The sequence below is a fragment of the Lycorma delicatula genome, chromosome 13, assembly GCF_047948215.1.
Source record: "Lycorma delicatula isolate Av1 chromosome 13, ASM4794821v1, whole genome shotgun sequence".
Taxonomy (NCBI): Eukaryota; Metazoa; Arthropoda; class Insecta; order Hemiptera; family Fulgoridae; genus Lycorma; species Lycorma delicatula.
In genome coordinates, this window is record NC_134467.1 from 20327153 (window position 1) to 20350019 (window position 22867).

At 33.2% G+C, this 22867-nt stretch overlaps 1 protein-coding gene across 1 annotated transcript; it reads right to left on the bottom strand.

Annotated features, from left to right (window-relative positions):
* Positions 1-1041: 1041 nt before the first annotated feature.
* On the bottom strand, positions 1042-22406 carry LOC142333848 (serine/threonine-protein kinase Nek8-like). The gene is made up of 6 exons (XM_075381410.1): positions 21799-22406; positions 17411-17501; positions 11890-12066; positions 9296-9456; positions 5155-5368; positions 1042-1291 (listed from the first exon to the last, which is right to left on the bottom strand). The coding sequence occupies exons 1-6, from the start codon at positions 21843-21845 to the stop codon at positions 1067-1069; spliced, it is 915 nt and encodes a 304-aa protein (XP_075237525.1). The 5' UTR covers positions 21846-22406; the 3' UTR covers positions 1042-1066.
* Between the last annotated feature and the right edge of the window lie 461 nt (positions 22407-22867).

The following is a 22867-nucleotide window of genomic DNA, read 5'->3' on the forward strand; positions in this document are numbered from 1 at the left end:
AAAGAATAAAGCCATCTGTGTGATATTTATAGATCTAAAGGTGTTTGATTATTTAGAATCGAAAAAAGTTTTTATATTTTAAGGAAAAACTATTGAGGTCATCTCCAGGATTCCCCCGGTGCAGCTGCATGCATTAATGCTCCGGTGGGTTTATCTTGGTATGACTAAAACCGAGGCTAAGGACTTACTTCTGGCCGAGTGGCAAGAGGCCTGGAACACCTCACCTAATGGTGTATGTAGGCGCGTAAATTAATTCCGAGAATAGATGTATGGGTGCAGAGAGGACTGGGTGAGGTAGGTTTCTATATAACGCAGCTCCTTTCTGGACATGGCGAATTTGAAGCCTACTTGCATCGATTTGGCAGGAGAGTATGCAGGAGTGTCTCCTGCATAGAGGAGCAAAAAAATTGCAATTTTTTGCAATTTTCAGACAAGATGTCGGGTTAAGCTGGCTTTCTCCGGAAGAAACAGTTCCATACATGTTGACAGGAAGAACAGAATGGGACAAGGTAGTACACCTAGCAACTAGTATTCTGAAAACTAAAGCGAGAGAAGCCTTAGTTTTCAGGATACTAGGGATAGAGCCTGATTCAGGACCCAGATCAGTAAGAAGACTGAAGATCACCAGCAAGGAATCAGAGTTCCATACAAAAGACCTGAGACTCAGGCGAAGAAAGTGACTTGAAGGTGAAGGGGCGAAGGACAGCTCCCTGTGGAGCCGTGCGTCTGCACTTGTGCGGATGGGCGATGGTGATAGAGCATGGGGACTCTGGACCCTAAAGGCACCTCCTGAGCCCGCGCAATGCTTAAACTGCAGGACCGACCCCGGAGGAGGAGAAAAGGTGAGATATGAGTTTTAATCGGTAGGGTGCGGGTACACATAGTCTCTTAATAACATCTAGCCGAACCAGTGCGAGTCCGGCACTCCCCCATTTATAGGGGGTGAGTAAATGACATTTCTCAGACTCTAACAAAAACAAAATTATATTAATTACTTCTGTGAGTAGATATTATAATATTATTCCATAATACTTACTTAAATTAATATTTTAAAATTTTATTTTATTTATTTATCTGAAACAGGTGCAAACTGTGAATTTATTCCGACATCTATAACATATTTTAATATAAATGGATGTGTTTTGATAACATCAATATCCGGCCGATCTGACTGGTTTTTATTTAATAGATTACAAATAATTTCAATTAATTCTTCATCATAAAATGTTAAATCAATAGCATTAATATCTGGTACATTATTTGTTATTTTCATCACTAATGCGGGCAAATTCTAGAAAAAAAAGAAAGAAAAAATCAAATTTAGAATCAACAGTAGATATAACTTCTTACTACATGAAAGCCATTTGGAAAGTCCCAGCCTGACAGAAAACACAACATTTTTTCTTCATTGTAGACACCTTGCAATGACTATAAATTTTTAATACCCTCAGTATAATGCGATTTGACCAACTCTACAAAATAAGGAGTTGTCGCAGCTCTAACTTCATCATTTGGAATGAATCTTCATCCAGAAGGCAATTTTTCAGGTTTGGAAAAAGGAAATAATTGCTGAGAACCAAATCCGGTGCTTGTGGAAACAATTAGAGAACTATAGGTCATGGAGTTTTGGAGCAACAAACTGAGATGTCTGTGTACAGAAGCAATATCAAAGTGAAAGAAAGACTTCTTTTGTGCCAGATGTGGACATCTTATTTTTTATTTTTGGACATTTAGCCCGAACAGCACCATTCAATCGGTTAAGTGGTGAAGCATAGTATTCCCTGTTGATGGTCAAGCCTTTTTCCAGGTAGTCTACATGTATATGTACCATACCACAAGAATTTTAAAAAAAACTATAACCATGACTTTTCCTGTAGATGGAACTCTTTTTGCTTTCTTTGGCACACTTTTATCTATTCCCACCCACTGTTTGGTCTCTGGTGTGTAATGGTGAATGTATCTTTCATCCACTGTTATAACACATCAAATTCAATTCAGTAAAATTGTGTTTAGATAAGTCTAAATACCCTTGAGAAGTATTCAGTCAAATACAATTTTGGCAGACTTAACAAAAGTAGTACCCATCTAGAGAAAAGCAAAAGATTTCCTCTAAATATTTACCTAAAATATTGTGTAAAATATAGTGAAAACAACAGAGTTATTTGGTCATACTTGTACCATTTGTGTCAGGCTGAGAACTTTCTGAATAAGTCTCTTATAGTAATGAAGTTTAAATATAGATAAATATATGAAGTGATATAATTATCCTAAAAGTAATAATAGTAAACTTTTTTCATGAACTTAATCAGTATTGTAATAGCAGTTAGATCCAACAATGTTTTTTTTCTTTTTAAGATATCTTAAAACTATGCAAGATATAATATTATTTTTTTTTTTAATAAGATTTTAGATCTGTATAAAGGAACATAAAAGATTTTATATTCTTTACACAGAACATATTTGTTTGTTTTAAAAAAACAACCATTTTAAATACATTAAACAATTAATTAAAAAATAACATTTTTCTGTATAATCTCACCATTCTTGTTGATATTTATTTGAACAAATATTTTAATTAATTGTACCTGACAAAATAGTATAAATAAATTCAATATCATATTCTGAAGTGAAAGAGCATTTATTTTACTTTATAAAACATTTCTTTTACATAGGTGGACTAAATAAATGAGAGATTCTCTTTGCAATGTAAGCAAAACTACAGTTTGTTAAGTGTCTCCATGTACCAGAGCACAGCTGAATTGTTGCCATTGGTTGACATTCAGCAGCGGAGTGATATACAACATGCGCTCACTATAAAATTGTATTATAAAGATGGTGATTGCATCCAAGCCATTTGGAGGATATTTTTTTCAACACTTAAATAAAATTGAAAATTACAAAAATTTTATTCCATATTTATTGATGTCAGATAAAGGAAATTTTTACTTAAATGATTTTGTAAATAAACAAAATTTTTTGATATTATAGGTTAGAAGATTCAAAATCTTCATGAACGATCCTTACATAGAAAAGGTATGCTATCTCATATCAGATAATTACTGGGATATATTTAATTGAAAATCAGAATTGTCTTTTTAAAATGGTTACACCCACTCAATATTTCTATATGACTGAAATATTTTTAATTAATCAGTTGAAATGATTTGGTGGGTCATCTTAGTTTCAACAAGATGATTCAACAACACTACATGGATCCCTACTGCCATAGGGCAAGTTTTTTGGGAATATGTCATCTTGAGAAATGAAGACAATGAAGACATTCCATGGCCAGTATGATCTCTGGATTTAAGTTTCTGTGAATCTACTTTTTGGAAAAGTTTTCTGAAAAGCAGGGTTCACAAAATTAAACTTTGAAGTACTGATAAACTTTAAAGAATCATTAGTGAAAAGATCACATTCATTATAGTTGAAATGTTACAATATCTAGTAAGAAACTTCAGTTAGAGGCTTCAAGAATGGATACTTGTAAAAGGTGTATATTTTAAGGAAATAATTCTTAAGGTGTAATGAGTTGGAAAGTAATTAAAGTAATTTTTTTTTTAATTTTTCTAATGTGTATATTGCAGTCTGTTCCAACTATTGAACAACATTTTGAAAGAACAAAAATAATCTTTTTTTCATACGTTTTCATTAATAAATGATACTATTTCAATTTGACAATTATGATCTGAAATAATTGTCAAAATTCTTGTAATTCTAATTGGTTAACAGATCAAAATATTTATACCTGCTAATATAAACTGAGTTAACAGTTCATTTGTCACAAGGCTCAAAATTGCCTAGAAATTTAACATTAAAATCGCCACACACTACGACAATGAATTTATTAGTTATTTTAAAATGAGTTTCCGATAATTTAAATAGAAAAGTTTCAAAAGAACTGGAAGAAGATATATCTATAAAATTAATATTAATTTTGGATTAGGGTATTGAATTACACAGCATTCAACATTAATTTCTTCTAAAAATATACACCCTGACCCCCATAGGGAATTGTCTCACCTTGTGATAATCCCGGTCGCCACATCACCCCTTCTGTATGTTCGTAGCCCTGATAGACTTTTATCAGAGATCATCTTTTAGACCCTCTAAACTTGATAACACATCACAATCATAAGTTTGGCCTCTGTTAGGATGCCATCGATGCAAATACCTCAGCAGATATTTCCATCAGTAACACAACCTGCTACCACCTTTGTATGGCCTCTTCCAACCACAACCATCTACTAAAACTAAAAACCCTCAACTATCAAATTAACTGATTTATGGAAGCATGATTCCCATACCTTCCTCTAACATTGAAGGTTTCACACAAAAACTCTTCCTATACCTAACTTCAATTACCTCAGATCATTATCTGACTTAGTCTTTAAGCACTAAAAATACTATCCACATACCTACAAAACACGTGTTGATCGCAAAAATGAAAATTTTGTCCTACGATTCAATTCACTCAAAGTCTTCTTGATTTACTTAAAAATCAAGAAGCAGATTCACAAATTTATTAAGCCTCTAATGAAAACATACTCTATCTCTGTCTGCTCTGGTCCACTTTCAAGAGCGAGTGCAATGCCTACACCCTCCCACACCACAGCTCCATCACAAAGTTCACCACAAATCCATTCATTCTACCAGCGACTATCTCAGCTAAGCGAGAATCAATGCCAAAATGACTATCTTAATAAAGTAAGCACCCAGGTGGGCTCCAAAAATATATTGTAACTTTCAACTTTATTAAATAATTAATATAATAAATTTTAATTTATTAAAATTTTTCTTTAAGAAAAACTGAGACTCCCCATTTTTGAGAGGTTCTAAAGAACTTCAGCAAGGTTGAAATTACCAAGAATTGAAATGGCTTCTGTATCGGTCATTCAACGTTCTGGAAAACAAAATCTGTTGACTCATTGGAAAAACAAAATTTCAATCTCTTTGGTTTATTTCTTAGGCATTGAATATTTATATAATAAATGTTAATGTTACTGTGGTTAAAGTTTTTGGGGAAGAAGGAATCAGTGTTAGATATTTTACAAAGATTAGGATCAATCAGTCTACGGACATTATATGAATTAATGTTATACATATATACGTACAGACACAAATGTTTTTATCATAAATTACCAGCATACTTACATTAGCAGTGAACGGTAATTGAGATGTAATCATGTAATATAATAAACAACCAAGCGACCAAATATCTGCTGCTTTTGTGTATGGTTTGCCATAACAAATTTCAGGTGCAATATATTCTTGCGTTCCAATGATACTTGTACCTATTGATAATGCTATATCAGAACTTGATGAAGATGATAATGAAGTATTATCACTAGTATTACTATACCTACGACTAAAAATTAAAAAAAAAAAAAAATTATAATAGACAAAATACTGTAGAAAATCAGCTGAAATAAATAAATTTGGATGAAAATATTCCTACTACACTATAATTGCTTTATATAGTAGCTAATGTTATATTTTTTTAAATCAAATAAACCTTTGGGATGCAGGTTACACTGTACACATACAAATTCCATATATAAGTGTTTTATATGAGAGCAAGTATTGGTTCTAGAACAGAAATAAAAAATTTTAAACATAAGTCCATGAATGCTTTGTTTTTAAGTTATGACAAATGAAATACTTCACTTAGATTTTTGTTCCATGGGTACAATGAGGAATACTGAAACTTTCAGACTCAAATTAAGGGGAAAATTGAGTGATTTATATGTTTTTTTAATGTAAGAAGTATGGAATAAAACAAATTGCAGAACTTACTTCTAGAAATTAAAAAAAAAAAATGATGCGGTCCCCCCAACCCCTTCTCAGACACACGTGTGTCTGAAGGTTAATAATTACGTGGAGTGAATAATTGCTGTTTACTTCTTTCCAGAAAATCGCCGCCCCAAAACCGTGATCGAGAATAGGCACCACCATTTGTAAGTTCCCTATTACCTTCCTTTCCTTTCAAGAAAGAAGAAAGAGGGAACGAGCCCAGCAGCCATCAGCCCAGCAGTCGCAAGCCCAGCAGCCACCTGCCCAGCAGCCACCTGCCCAGCAGCCACCTGCCCAGCAGCCACCTGCCCAGCAGCGACCTGCCCAGCAGCCACTGACAGCACAGAAGAGCGAAGAAACCTGCACTTTCCCCCGTTCAGCCCTTCGGGGCTCGGGATTTACAAGGTTAACGGTATGTAACTTCGGTTACTACCAATTCTTGGAAAGTGCAGGCCAAAGAAGAACGAAGAGGTCTTCGGGAGAAGAAGAGGGAGAAGATGAAGAAGAAGGAAGACCAGCCACTCGCCTCAACATCACGGACTGGAGTCCGGAACAGAGCCCAGCAGAGATGCGTCCTGAAGGGCAGCCATACCAGAAGCGGATGAAGAGCTTCTACACAACCTCTCCTAATTTAAAACTTACATTAAGACAAATAACCCAGCAATAGCGACTCCTCCGGAAAAGGGGACGCATTGCTCCCTCCTTTTTAGCTAGTGTCCCGTTGTGGCGTATTCCTGCTAGCCTATTAAAGAGTTAGCACCGAAAGGACTTCAGTGGACGGTCTGAAGGGGAATTACGTCGGGAGGACAGGCTTTATAAGCCTAGCCTTCCGCGGTCGGCCCATGCAATGGGTTTGATAACGCTGGTTCAACAACGGATTGGAATGCAATTAAATCCGTCTTAAATTCACTAAAATAATAATAGACAAAAATTGAAAAATTAGATCCGAGATTAAAAATAACCTTTTAAAAAAACAAGCCCGATTAGAGGGATCCAGCAGCAAGGGACTCTGTCCAGGCTCTGCGATAAAGTAGGGAGTAATAGACTCCTGCCAACTTTGCATTCCATTCCATTCCAAAAAAAAATGTTAAAGCCCAAAAATCTGAAGGGAAAACAGGCAGAGAGCAAAAAACAAACCGGTTGATTAGTTTAACTACACTTACAGAGTAATTTCTAAATAAATGATCTAAATGCATGTATAACAAATACAAAGTATAAACGATTTTACATAGCAAAAGGAAAAGAAAATTTTCTTCATGAATTACATCATTGATTTTCTTATTACTATAATGTACATTTCATAAAAGTACACAAAAATGAGAATATACAGTACATGGTAGATTCAATGACTTCCTCAAACATGAATTACTTCATACTGTTTAAAATAGCAATTGTAATATGGAAATCTTTTGGTTTTTATTTTCGGCAGCACTCATAATTTCATAATATACAAAAAAAAAGTTTTCTTTTTTACAGCAATAATACTTATTAGTTTCATATTATGTATGTCACAGTGAAAATGTTAGCTATTGGACAGATATCGCAAAGATCAAATTTTTGTATTTGTTTAAAAGAATTACCACAAGAGATTAGACTGAGTAAATGGCAGTTTATGATCGGCATAACCATTTTAATGATGATTGTGTCAGATAACATTCACAATCGGGAACTGTCAACCTCGACAAATATAGTGTGCTGAAAATGTTGTTCAATTAGTGGTAAATGAAAATATGTCAAGGAAATACTGTAGAAATAAAGAATTTAGAAATTAGTCAACTGTCAAAATTAGTCATCGTTTAATTGTTAAAGATTGTCAAATGTTCACCACAATCTTCATAACTTATGCCACCATTGTTTTTTTATTTAAAAACTGTTTTTTTTTAGAAAAATCCCAAAAAATTGACAGATTTAAAATTAACAATGAACGTTTGATTTTAAACATTAAAAAAAAAATCATTAAACCAAAAAGAAGCTGTAAATATTATGTAAGGAGTAAATTCTGCACATAAGTTAAAAGAAATTATTTTTAACTTAATTTAGTCTTAAAAATATTTAAAATATAAACATTATTAAAATTTGAAATGGACCCTTTTTAAAAAAACTGTTTAGGTTTAATTTATTTTATTATAGTTTTGAAGAAAAAAAATATATATTACCTACTGGCTAGGTTTTTAAAGTCAAAATATTCACTATCTTTTTATAATTTCTTTGTAACTTTTCCAGGTATAACCACAATAACAAATAAGTCATGATTATTCATAGGACCCAATTATCGTAAATCTAACCACAAAATAAGGAAGTTCAATCATTAGTCAACTATAAATCATTATCTTTCTTGGTATTTTTATTCTGAATACTACGAAATAAATTCGGATATGAATTTAAAAAAAAAAAAAAAAAAAAAAAAATTTTTATATAAATTTAACAACAGTGGTAAATCACAACAGAGATGAATAATAAATGTTAAATTTTATAAGAGGCATCAAAATTTAATGAAAATTTAATTTACTAATAATTTTACTTTCTATGAGGGGCAGCTGAAACGTAGTACACACTAGAATGTAATGGGTGTCACACAAAGTGCCAGGTGATGCCATCTTGTAGTTTCATTCCACTATTAGTAACATTTCAAAACTCATTAATTCATACCCTCTCATTATCTGTCAGTTGCCATTGTTATTGCAGCTATATCAACACATATAAAATACTGTAATAAAGGAAGATGACTTCCATTTCAATATTTTGATGGGAGACAAAACCTAAGTGCATCATTATAGTATAGAAAAACATAAAATACTAACATTATGGTTTGCCAAAATAAAAAAAAAAATAAAAACAAAACCCTCTGCAAAAAATCTTCGTTTGATAGTATTCTGGATTCCAAACACGTGAATGTGATTGCTTACAAGGAAGCAAGGCCGATTATAAATTCTGTGTGATACATAACAATGTTAAAACACTTTAAGAGATGTATGGGGTCATGTTCGACAATATACAGAGACAATAATTCTGCAATACGATAATGTTGAGACGTACACATTATGTGAGATTGCCAATGCTCAAATAAAGTAGAAATCTGAATCTATTTCACACCATCCCTACTCACTAGTAGGGAGAGTGTTTCGCCCTGTGAGTTTCACTTCTTTCCACAATTAAAGAGGGAGATTAAAGAAACTCATTTCACCATCCATGAAGAACTGAACAGAATGGATAGAGGTCATGGATCAAGGAAAAATTGCCAGCATTCTTCTTTAATGGAATAAGAGAATTGGTTAACCATTACGAGAATAAATCTGTAAATGGTGACTACCTATAAAAATAATCGCTTTTATGAAAATGCCTGGAACTTTTGATATAGATTGGGTGACACTGTATTACGTTAACTGAATCCATAACATCAAAGATTAAAAGTGAAAATTCAGAGTGACTTGAACTGAGGGTCAATAACATTACAAAACAAAATAAAAGTGCAGCATAAAATAATAAAAATAACAAAAATTACCTTTGTAAAATTTTTGATATTCCAAAATCACTAAGTTTGACAACAGCACCATTATAACCTGTTAATAAAACATTGTGAGCAGTAACATCTCTATGCACAATATTTTTTTTGTGTAAATATTCAACAGCTAAGCACAACTGAGCAAAAATTCTCATCACCATCTGAAACATTATTTAGATAATCTTTATCATGAAGTTAATAACTAATCTAAAAAGTGATTACTTAAAGACAAAATCAACAGTATTTCATAGAATATCAACTATTTTTTGAAATTACAGATTTTATAAGATGGCACTGTTCAAAGTTACATTATGACCTAGCAACATCCATAACGATGGATGGTTTTGAGATGTAAGAATGTACATGAAGTTATATCCAAATTAAACAGAATTGCATATATTAATGGTTATGGGATTACATCATGGTTATTGAGTTAATTTGAAGGAGCTTGAAATAAGGAGAAAAAGCATTCCAACAGTTAACATGCAAAGAGGTGTATAATAAAGACTTTGGACAAATGAAAAAATGCTTTTATATTCTAGAATGTGGGTGAAATCAGACAAAATATCAAATTTTTTTATTAATTATGGACTTCCTAATATAGTAAAACAAGAGTACGTGATATGTTGTCACCATGTCATGCAGTAAAATAATTATTCTAATAAACTGTAATAAATATGCCAAACTACACATAAATACCAATATGATACATTCAAATATTTAAATGTTAAAGTATTTACTTTTAGTTTAAACAAAAATCTATAGTCACTTTAAAAGCAATATTTATTCAAATTAAGCCATGTTTAATTTATTAAACAAGATAAACTTTTATAAATTTACTATTTTTTATTCAATTCAATTGCTTAAAAGAACAAGGTTTAATAGAATATGATAGGCTGTAATTCATATGATATGACTTCAAAGACAAGTACTTTCATTAATACATAAAAGGGGTAGCTGAAATGTAATGCACATTGTTATATACCTTCTTTTTCCTGTTTAGCCTCCGGTAACTACTGTTTAGATAATTCTTCAGAGGATGAATGAGGATGATATGTATGAGTGTAAATGAATTGTAGTCTTGTACATTCTCAGTTTGACCATTCCTGAGATGTGTGGTTAATTTAAACCCAACCACCAAACAACACCGGTATCCACGATCTAGTATTCAAATCCTTGTAAAAATAACTGGCTTTACTAGGACATGAACGCTGTAACTCTCGACTTCCAAATCAGCTGATTTGGGAAGACGCGTTAACCAACCTGGTGGGTTACATTGTTATATACTGGGAGAACAAAATGTAACACAAAGTGTTACATCCTACCATCTTATAGTTTTATTCCCCTATTATTAAATTCCAAAACTTGCTGATCCGTGCCGTTTCATTTTCTGTTAGTCACCATCATAATAGACTCAAGTACGCTTATTACGTCAACATGTCAAAAACAACATCCGGTGATTGAAATTTAACAGCAGAAAAAGTGATTAATAGTGATATCCTTCATTGCCTAAAAGCCGTTTATGGTGATGAAATTGTTGATTGAAGTTCTATGAATAGGTGAGCGTTAAAATTTTTGTGGAATAGAAGTTGGTAAAACGAATATTGAAGATGAACCTTGCAGTAATAGACCAATTTCTATGACTGATGAGAAGTACTAACAGGAGGTCGATGAATCGATTCAAAATGTCCATTGCATCACACAACAAGGTATCACCATCTGAACAGGCACATCAAAAGAATGAATACAACATATTATTACATGACCTGGCTACCATAAAATCTGTTCGTGATGGGTGGCATGCAACTTCACAAAAAATAAATAATACCAAAAGGAATGTTGTGAACAACTTCTGAAATGTTTCCCCATGATAAGAGAATGACTTTTCAGTATTATAAAGGAAGACAAAACGTGGATGCATTATTAAAACCCAGAGAAAACCAGGAGAGCATGGAATACTGTCACTATGATTCAAGTTGATTGAAAAAAATTTAAACACAACCCTTAGCAGAAAAAATTTTCTTGACAGTATTCTGGGATTCTGAATATGTTACCTGGAGCCTTGGTTGATCGTAAATTCTACACGACACATAGAGATGTTAAAATATCTTAGGAGATGTGTGTGTGTCTCGTGTTCGACAATCCACAGGGTCAAAAACCTGTAACACAATAATGCTCAGTCTTGGCAACTGCCGAGGCTCTTGTAAAGTTTAAATTTGAACCTATTCCACACCCTTTACCAGTTTTGCCACTATGTTGTTAACTTCTTTCTGCAACTAATGAGATATATTAAGGGTATTCATTTCATTACAGATGATAAACTAACGAACACAGTGAGATAATAGATCAAGGAAATATCGCCAACATTCCTCATTGACAGAATGAGAATGACCTGGGTTCACCTTTAGGAGAAATGTATAGCTAGCAATAAATGTTGACTATATAGAAAAATAGAAATAAGTTTTTGTACCACGTATAATGTACTTTTATGCTATATTTGTTTCATTTCACTATCTCTTTTCATCTGTATGTTATGAGCAACTTGTATATTACATTTCAGCCACCAATCGTATTTATAAAATTACATAAATTACCTGTTGCTGTATAAGTTGACCGTTTTGTTTTTTAATATAATTATTTAATGTGCCATTTGCAGCGTAATCCATTACAATAATCAGATTTTTATTATCTAAATTACAAAAACTATCGTAATATTTTATAATATTTGGATGATTTAATGAGGATAATATTAAAACTTCATCTTTAACAGCCTAAAATCAAAAAATTAAAAAAATTAGTGTAGATATACTTCTTGACCTTTATAACAAAATGATAGTGGATGTTCCTTTTGTCTGAAAGGTGTGGGATCCTGGTCAGGATACAAAATTCATCTCCTAACATTAAATGAAATAAGAATAAATGTAAAAGAACATTACCGTTTACTATGTGGTTAAATAAATAGGTAAATACAGAGTGATTCAAAGAAACGGGAAATTTTGAAAGTTGTGTTTCTAGCCGTGGGCGATTGGTACCACTTGATAAGTGGCGCCAGTCTCTCTAACCTGACCTGACATTTAGTTGTCGTGGATCCTTGGAGTGGTGGGTGCGCAACGTGCATTTACTATCAAAGCGTTTTACAAAAACAATGACAGTGTGGAGGGAGCGCGAACAGAATTTTGCCGTCATTTTAATCTGGGACGGCACGACCTTGTTCCATCAGTACGTGCAATTAAAACATAGACATCTAATTTTGAGGAAACCGGTTCGGCAATGAAAAAGAAACCTCCAGGCCGTGAGCGAACCGTCCGTACATCACAGAATGTTCAAGCTTTACAAGATGCTGTCACACGAAGTCCACATCGGTCAATCCGTCGTCTCTCAGTATCTTTACAATCGCGTAGTTCAAGTGTTCAAAGAACGTTAGAGAAGGACTTGCAATACCATCCATACAAGTTGCAGATCGTCCAGGAACTGAAACCGAACGATGCAGTTGTGCGAGCACAATTCTGTAATGTAATGCTTCAGAAGATAAATGATAACGAAGAGTTTGTTCACGAACTGTGGATGTCAGACGAAGCGCATTTCCACCGCGGTGGATTTGTTAACGAGCAAAATTTCAGATACTGGGCACAAGAAAATCCTACGCAGCTACACCAGCGTCCGTTGCACAGCCAGAAAGTGACCGTGTGGTGTGCTATGTCATCTTACGGTGTTATTTTTGAGGATGACAACGGTCTTGCAATTACAGTGACGTCGGCTCGTTACGTAGCCGTGCTTGAAACCTTTGTTGTGGAACAACAAAAGAGATTTCCAACGATTCTTAACACAGCCTGGTTTCAACAAGACGGAGCAAGTCACATACTGCATGAATATCGTTGGCAGCTGTACGCCGATTGTTTGGATAACGTGTCATTTCACGAAACTGTGACATTAGTTAGATTGCCTTCCAGATCGCCTGATCTCTCAGCTTGCGATTACTTTTTGTGGGGTCGCCTTCAGCGACCACAGCAAAGCGTGGCCACAAAAAGCAAAGCGTTCCACAGTAGATCTGCTACAACGGAAGAACTGAAGGCAAAGATCCGAGAAGCAATTGCGGAAATTCCAGTCGAAATGTTAAGTCAAACCGTGAACAATTTAACGAAGAGACTTCGTGAGTGTTTACGTAGAAGAGGAGGTCACCTGGAAGATGTCATCTTTAAAAATTAAACTAAAATGTATGTATCCTAAAATGGCAACATTTGTACAATTACATGAAATAAAACTCATTTTCTAAAAAAATTTATCATTAACGTTATTTAATTTTTAAAATTTCCAGTTTCTTTGAATCACCTGTATTAAAATTAAAATAATACATTCTCTGGTGCAATAGTAATGTACTAAAATGAGTGTGATGAATGTTTAAAAAAAAGTTTCCTTTATTTTTACATAAGTAAAATTGTAAAAATGAGATATATTTTATCAATAAAAGAGGATGATGATTTTATGAAAATTTCATAAATGGTGCCTTCGTCAACTCTGACTCCTAGAGAATATGTTTTTATTATGAAAGTGCTCATAATACAGGGTCAATTACGGGAACCGGATGTTTTTGAAGTGGTTTGTACTCGGGCGTTCGTGGTGGGAGGGGCACGTGGCTGGTGTCTGACGTTTCCTTTGTTCATAGCATTTACATTTTAGTCGTTGAGATGAAGCCATTTTAGACCAACGCCTGTACGCGTATGACAGTTTTGTGTGAAATGACGAATCCGTAAGTGCTGTTCAGCGTGATTTCCGCCGTCAGTTTAATATCCATCGTAATGCAAGCGTCCCTTCTCGTAACAAAATATTGCGATGGGTAAACAACCTTCGAACAAGTGGTTCAATATTGAAGAAAAAACCACCGGGTCCCCGACGAACCGCTAGCACTCCGGAGAACATCGAACGAGTAAGGGAAGCCATTGTCAGAAGCCCACGCCGCTCTATTCACAGGCATTCAGCAGCGCTTCAAATGAGCACAAGTACGGTAAAACGAATTCTGCATACAGACCTGCATTTCCATCGTTACAAGATACCCGTCGTGCAGCAATTAAACGAGCAAGATTTCACGCGGCGATTACAATTTTGTCGACAAATGCTTACCGTTTTTGAAGAAAATGAAAATTCGTTATTGCTAATGAGTGACGAAGCCCATTTTCATTTGAATGGCTTCGTCAACAAACAGAATTGTCGGTATTGGGCAGAAAGAAACCCACATCGGCTTCACGAGAGACCACTTCATAGCCCGAAGGTGACTGTCTGGTGTGCAACAGGAAAGGTCGGTGTTATTGGACCGTATTTTTTTGAAGAAAATGACGCTGCCGTAACTGTAACAGTTGATCGTTACATTGCGATGTTGAATACGTTTTTCATCCCTGAGTTACGAAACCGTGGAATCGATTTTCAAAATGTGTTATTCCAGCAGGATGGAGCTACAGCGCACACAGCGAGGGCAACGATGGCTGTTCTCCGTAACTTGTTTCGGAGAAACAATCGAAACCGGATCGGAGAAACGATCCGGGACGGATTGTTTCCAGATTCGGCAACATTCCTTGGCCCCCTCGGTCCCCCGACTCGAGTAGTTGTGATTTTTTTCTGTGGGGGTTTCTGAAATCGCGTGTGTACGGCAATAAACCGCGTACATTGGAGGACCTAAAGATCGCAATTCGTCATCACGTCACCCAGATTGATGTAGACATGCTGCAAAGAATTGAGGCCAGTTACCGTGAAAGGCTACAATGTATTGCCCAAAATGGACATCACTTGCCGGACATAATTTTTCGTTCATGAGTAAGTAACAAATGCTTTGATTTAACAAGTGTTTCAGTACCAACAAAACTTTTTTAAAGTAAATATTCAATTTTTTATGATTATTTTAAAAACATCCGGTTCCCGTGAATGACCCTATATTTTACTTTTATACAGTAACAACAGGCTGATTCCAGATAACAGATTCTGTTGGATAACAAATTTTGTAGTGCAAGATAAATATCATGACTTAGTTGATAAATATCAACTCAGAACCTCTGGGTATAATCCAATATAACACTGGATTACGAGAAATAGTGGTTTGGATATGTTTTTAATTAATTTCTGATCCATCTAAAAAAAGTTTTGACCAATTTATTTACAGTAAAAAAAAGTATTTTTATCAATAAATTTTTACATATCTATATAAATAAAAATGTAAATGTTCGTTTGTTCAAAATCTTGAAATATCTGAAAGTAGTTCACTGATTGCTTTGAAATTTTGACACAACGTTGCATTCAAATACACGCGTGTTTTTATATACCTAACATGTCACACCTGTGATAGGTAAAAACATATATTTTTTTTTGAAAAACAGCGCTATCTGTTGGATGTAAAAGCCACACATACTATATTAAATATTTTACGATTCCATTTCAATGTTTCTGATATGTGTGTCCGCTATAGACTCAAAAACTACTGGACCGATTTACTGGCAAGTAAGAAAGGAGAAAGGGAAATCGAGAAATGTAAAAGGGAAAAAGGGGGAAATTGAAAAAGAAAAAGGGGAAACGGGGAAAAGGACAAAAACAGGAGAAGGAAATGGAAAGGAGAAAGGATAAAAAGGGGAAAGGGTAAATAGGAAGGGGAAAGTAAACAAGGAAAGGGGAACGAGGGAAGGAATGGGAAAGGAGAATAACGGGGGAGTTTGGGGAAGGGGAAAGGGGAATGTGTAGCGGGGAAAATGAAAGGGAAAAGGGAAAGGTTAAATTTTGTGAAGATCCGCAATGTTCATTTTGTTAATGTTTTATCAAACTTGAGTATATATATATATGCAGAGTGATTCAGGAGGATAGGGCAATACTTTGACAACTCATTCTACAGGCTAAAAATAAGAAAAAAATTCATATAAACATAGGTCCGAAAACGCTTCGTTAGCGAGTTATACAGGGTGAAAGATTTCGCCCGAGTTTCAGTTACTCCGGGTAAATTAAGGCTTTCTGAAATTCTGGGAAGGTCAATTAAGGGGCAAATTTGATTGTTTCTTATGGTTATTGAGCTGGGAAATCGAAAAAAATAGGTCCTAGAACTGTATCTCTCTTAGTTTCTAAGATATCCCGTGTAAAACGCCCAAATAGGGTCAAAAACAGATGTTTTACGTACAATAACGTTGTTAAATTGGCAATAAATCATACATTTTTTAAACATAAATTGTAGAGAATTTAATTGTAAGAAGATTGATGTAAATAATGACAACAGAAAACAAACAAAATTTTAAACATGTCGACTTTTATTAACAACAAAACAGATTAATTTTTAACAGATTGAAAAAACTACGTTTTCGTCGGTTTTGTTGTTAATAAAAGTCGACATGTTTAAAGTTTTGTTTGTTTTCTGTTGTCATTATTTACATCAATCTTCTTACAATTAAATTCTCTACAATTTATGTTTAAAAAATGTATGATTTATTGCCAATTTAACAACGTTATTGTACATCAAACGAAAAAAAAATTGTTTTTGACCCTATTTTTGGGGTTTTACATGGGATATCTTAGAAACTAAGAGAGATACAGTTCTACGACCTATTTTTTTCCGATTTCCAGCTCAAAAACCATAAGAAATAATTGAATTTGTCCTTTTCATTGACCTTCCTAGAATTTCAGAGAGCCTTAATTTACCCGAAATAACTGAAACTCGGACGAAATCTTTTACTCTGTATAACTCTGTAACGAATCTTTTTCGGACCTATATTTATATGAACTTTTTTCTTATTTTTAACCTCTAAAATGAGTTGTCAAAGTATTGCCCTATCCTCCTGAATCACTCTGCATATATTTTATATATATATATATATATATATATATATATATATATATATATATCCTCAAATCTAGCAATAGCGAAGCATTGCCGGGTCTGCTAGTAAATTAATAAAAAGAAAATTTAAATTTTTTTCATCTTTATTTAATACATATATAAATACATGCTCAGATAATTTTCGTTAACACCTTCTGAATTATTATCTAATTTGTGATTATTATTTTATTTATTTGACGTCTTCATTTATTTAATTAATTTTTATTTTTTATTTCATATCTGTTAATCGTAGAAAAAAAACAAAATTAACTTACCTTAATTTCATTCGAATTCATAGAACTCAATGCTACAGTTTTCAATACAACTTGCTTATTATCACTTTTTCTACGACATAAATGAACTATCCTACAAAAACCAATAAAAATTAGATTATGCAGAAATTGTATGTAAATGTGACTATTATATAAACTAGGCCCATCCAATGTACGAGCTTGTGACGTTCTTGGGATGAGCAGACTGCATATTACTACTCGGCCTGAAAACATCAACTCCGCATATCGTATCAAAGTATTACTTATTATCATATTGTACGCGGTAATAAATATTATATTTACATTTAATAATTATAAATAATACATAGTTAGTTCTTTTATAACCTTTATTTGTTCTAAAATTATTAATTTTTAATAATAAACAAAAGTTTATTAATTTTCTTCATGCATCAAATTCAAACTTCCAAGTTTACCATCTTCGCTAAACGAATCACTACCAGAGTCTACACGTATAATATAAAGTTCTGTTATTTCATCTATCAGTGGTTTCAGTTTTTCATACTCTTTTTCAGTATTTTTACTTTTTTACAATAGGGTTTCCAGTCATCTTCATTCATGGAATTAATTTTCTCCGTAGTTTAATTTTTCAAAATTTGTGAAATAAAATGCTGCGTTACGACTCGCCACATGTCTTTTTACGGTTGATCATACCATCTCGATCGGAATCAAATCAGGATGGTACGGTGGGGGGTCTAAGGACACGATGCTCATATTTTTTCAAAAGTTCATCCAACTGATATTTTTGTACTTTAGTTTTATGTAGCATTCATGTAACTGTAGTTTCAGCACTTTTTAACGGAATATGGATTTTTTTTCCAGCCAATCGGTCATATCTTTTCTTCTGAAGTTAGAATTTGGCGCTTTATCAATACCTGTATTGTGATAAGGGGCGTTATCAGCAATTACTAACATTGGTGAAAGATTTGGAATCAATTTTTCACGCGTCCATTTCATGAAATTGTCTGTATTCATACCGTCATGGCAGTCGCGACTTCTTGAACTTACTTTCCAAATTAGTAACGCGTTCGAAATAAAACCGATTTCTCCTCCAGCATGAATTACTATTAAACGGTCGCCTTTATTAATCGGTACATGAAGTCCCTCAACAATACCATCAGACCACGACTTTGTCGAACAATGCGAACTTAAAACGTACGTTTCATCCAAATAAACAATTGTAGAATTGATTTGTCTGTACTTGGCCATTGCCTGCAAATACAGGATTATCATAAAAGAATGGTGCGGTTTCAGTAATTCATAGGAAGATTGTAGGGAAATTTCTAGATGTTATATTGATATCCCTGAAAGCCTCCAACCCAAAAGTTTGTTTATCAGCAGTTGTAACCACAACGTCAGTTCTTGTATTGTTGTTGCGGTGAGTTTAGCGAGTTACTATGTTCTCGGATAAAGACAAAGCAAAGTGTGTTTTATTGATGGCTGAATTAAAATCCGTAATTTTAGTTCGACGTGAATTCGGAAGAGATCCACCACACAAAAATAACATAACACGTTGGTTCAAACGATTCTAAGAAACCGGATCGGTTAAGAAACAGAAATCAACCGGCAGACCAAGTTTACCAGACGAAACGGTTGAACTAATTAGACAATCGGCATTTAGAAGTCCATCCTCCGTCGAAGCGTCGAATTAGATATTCCAAAATCAACAGTTCAGAAAGTTTTACATAAAAAACTGAAATTACACGCTTATAAAATCCAGACCATTAAGAAGTGTAATTTTGTATTCATTTTACAGTGCATAAAAATCAGGTCTGTTAAAAAGAGTGAAACTCTTTTTGGTTTTGTTTGAAAAATGCCGCGTATCTTCACTAATGCCGAATATGCCGACGTGATTTTTATCTATGGATTTTGCAGTGGAAGTGCTGCGGCAGCGGTTACGGAATATCGATATAGGTATCCTGGTAGTGTTGTACCAAATCGTAAAGTTAGAATTTTTAATAATCTTCGTGAGAATGGTATACTTACCGGTGCTCATATTTCATCTGAACGACAAGCAAATCGTGCTGATGAAGGTGAAAACATTCAGCGGATGGTTCAACGCAGTCCGGCAACGAGCACACGATTAATTGCAACACGGCTCAATATTTCGCAAAGTAGAGTATGGAGGACATTAAATAATAATGGATTGCATCCTTTTCATATTCAGAAACTGCAACATCTACGGTTAATAGGAATCAACATTTAATTCCATTTATACTATTTTCGGACGACGCTACTTTCACTCGTAACGGAATAAACAACACACGGAATGCACATCGGTGGTCTGAAGAAAACCCACATGCTACAGTGGAAAAAAATTTCCAGCAACGATTTTCAGTAATTGTTTGATGTGGTATCATAGATGAGAAATTAATTGGTCCTTTCATACTACAACATCGTGTCACAGGGAGAAATTATCTGGAATTTTTACGTAATGAATTTATCATATTGCCGGAAAATATCCCCTTAGCAAAACGAATTGAAATGTATTACCAACTTGATGGAGCTCATACACATTTCATATTTCTTTTTTTGTAACATTTTCTTCTAAGTTTTCATCGGTTTTGTTGTTAATAAAAATCGACATGTTTAAAATTTTGTTTGTTTTCTGTTGTCATTATTTACATCAATCTTCTTATAATTAAATTCTCTACAATTTATGTTTAAAAAATGTATGATTTATTGCCAATTTAACAACGTTATTGTACGTAAAACATCTGTTTTTGACCCTATTTTTGGCGTTTTACACGGGATATCATAGAAACTAAGAGAGATACAGTTCTGGGACCTATTTTTTTAAATTTCCCAGCTCAAAAACTATAAGAAACAATCGAATTTGCCCCTTAATTGATGTTTCCAGAATTTCAGAAGCCTTAATTTACCCGAAGGAACCGAAACTCGGTCGAAATCTTTCACCGTGTATAACTCGCTAACGAAGCGTTTTCGGACCTATTTTTATATGAATTTTTTTCTTATTTTTAGCCTCTAAAATGAGTTGTCAAAGTACCCTATCCTCCTGAATCACTCTGTATACATTATAATAAAGATTAAAATGATAGCTGCTAAATAAGAAGAGAAAATTAAATAAATCCAATAATTTAAAATTATACATTTTTAAATAGCAAACTCAATCAAATGTATGAAATATAGTATCTTTAAAACTTACTTCGTAAAATTTTCAGGTTAAAACACAATTCAAATTATATACAGTTAAATCGTTTGGTACTAACGTATTAACGCCACCGCAGCTACAGCTTTATTTAAAAACGAAGTATTCAATCGGATTTCGGTGGAAAATGAACAGTCTCTTTATTAATTTTAATAAATGGTTATTTATATTTATTTATTTTATAAATATAAATTAACCAAACTTAACCTAGGCTCCCTAACCTTGACTAATTAACACCGTAATTTTTTGAGTATTTATTTAATAAATTTAGTAATTATTGCAGTTATTTATTATTTAAATAATTAAAACACTCCTGTTAATTAGTCAACGTTAACGAGCGTAGGTTAAGTTTGGTTAAATTATATTTATAAAATAAATAAATATAATTTATTAAAATTAATAAAGAAACTGTTTTGAATCTATGTTAAACTCTATATCGGCCCATTTTCCACCGAAATCCGATTGACTACATTGTTTTTAAATAAAGCTGTAGCTGCGGTGGCATTAATACGTCTGTACCAATCTTTTTAGAGGTTGCACTAAATAATACATCAAAAAGACTAGATTTATATTCTCTCAAACATACAAAGAACACATTTACAAGGAACTACAGAACAACAAATCAATTTATGCAAATCACACCACATGGAAACAGACAGTCAAATAAATATTAACCACTTTGTTTAAATTTTACATTTACAGCATAAAAAGCCTCAATAATTAAACAGCATAAAATTTATAAATACATTAAATTTGGCATAAACAATACTTTCTCAACCTTTTCAACGTTTTCATAACAATACTTTCTTTTTCCTGTTTAGCCTCCGGTAACTACCGTTTAGATAATACTTCAGAGGATGAAATGTATGAGTGTAGTCTTGTACATTCTCAGTTCGACCATACCTGAGATGTGTGGTTAATTGAAATCCAACCACCAAAGAACACAGGTATCCACGATCTAGTATTCAAATCCGTGTAAAAATAGCTTTACTAGGACTTGAACGCTGGAACTCTCGACTTCCAAATCAGCTGATTTGGGAAGACGCGTTTACCACTAGACCAACCCGGTGGTATTCATAACAATACTACTATACAAAATACAATACTAATATAACACAATCCTGAATTACAATAAACAGGAAATTTTGAAAGCCATTAATCCTTTTTATAATTTTAAAATTAAAACAAAATTAAATATACAAACCCGAATGCACCTCTTCCTATGGCAGAAATTTCAATATACGCATCCATTTTTATGAGAATCTATTGACAAAAGTTGATTAAATAATTAGGATCAGTTCTAACCTGTACACATAAGACTCAACAAATTAAATTACGAATCCAATTTATCAGTTTCTTATTTATCTGTTATAAATATTTCAGAATAAATAATTATATAAATACAAATAAACAAATATTTCTGATTGAAGAACATTAATGCAGGAACCTAAAATAGTTTGACAATATCAAACAGGTTATAATACCAACGCCGACGACACTGATATATATTGCAGTGATGATACTAGTAATTATATATTTCTTATCTATTAAATATACTCCAAACGATTTATCTTAAAATGTAAGAAAACTAGCCTATAAGTGAGATGAATTTATAAGATAGTTTCACGTAAATCTTTTTCTTTTTTAAGCCAGAAGAGTATCCAATTTTCCAAATTTTGAGTAATCCCACAAATAGGTAAACAGTACATTTATAAAAATATAAAAAACAAAACTGTAAAAGCAATAAAACTGACCAAGAACACTCAACACTAGAAAATAATAACACACGAATTATGTAGAAGGAACTTTTAATTAGTAGTTTTACTCAAACACGTAATTAAAATAACGGTTATCATATTAGAACAATCGATAAGGACTATCGAAACAAACTTCATTATCGATATTCTAATATTGATAATGTATATTCGATTATTTACACGAACCAAACGAAAATGTAGAAGAAGAATGGGAGAATGTTAAAAAGGAAATTCTTAAATCAGCAGAAGCAAACTTAGGCAGAATAAAGAGAACTGGTAGAAAAGCTTGGGTTTCAGACGATATATTGCAGCTGATGGATGAACGTAGAAAATATAAGAATGCTGGTGATGAAGAAAGTAAAAGGAACTATCGGCAATTAAGAAATGTTATAAACAGGAAGTGCAAACTGGCGAAAGAAGAGTGGATTAAAGAAAAGTGTTCAGAAGTGGAAAGAGAAATGAACATTGTTAAAATAGACGGAGCATACAGGAATGTTAAGGAAAATTTTGGGGTAC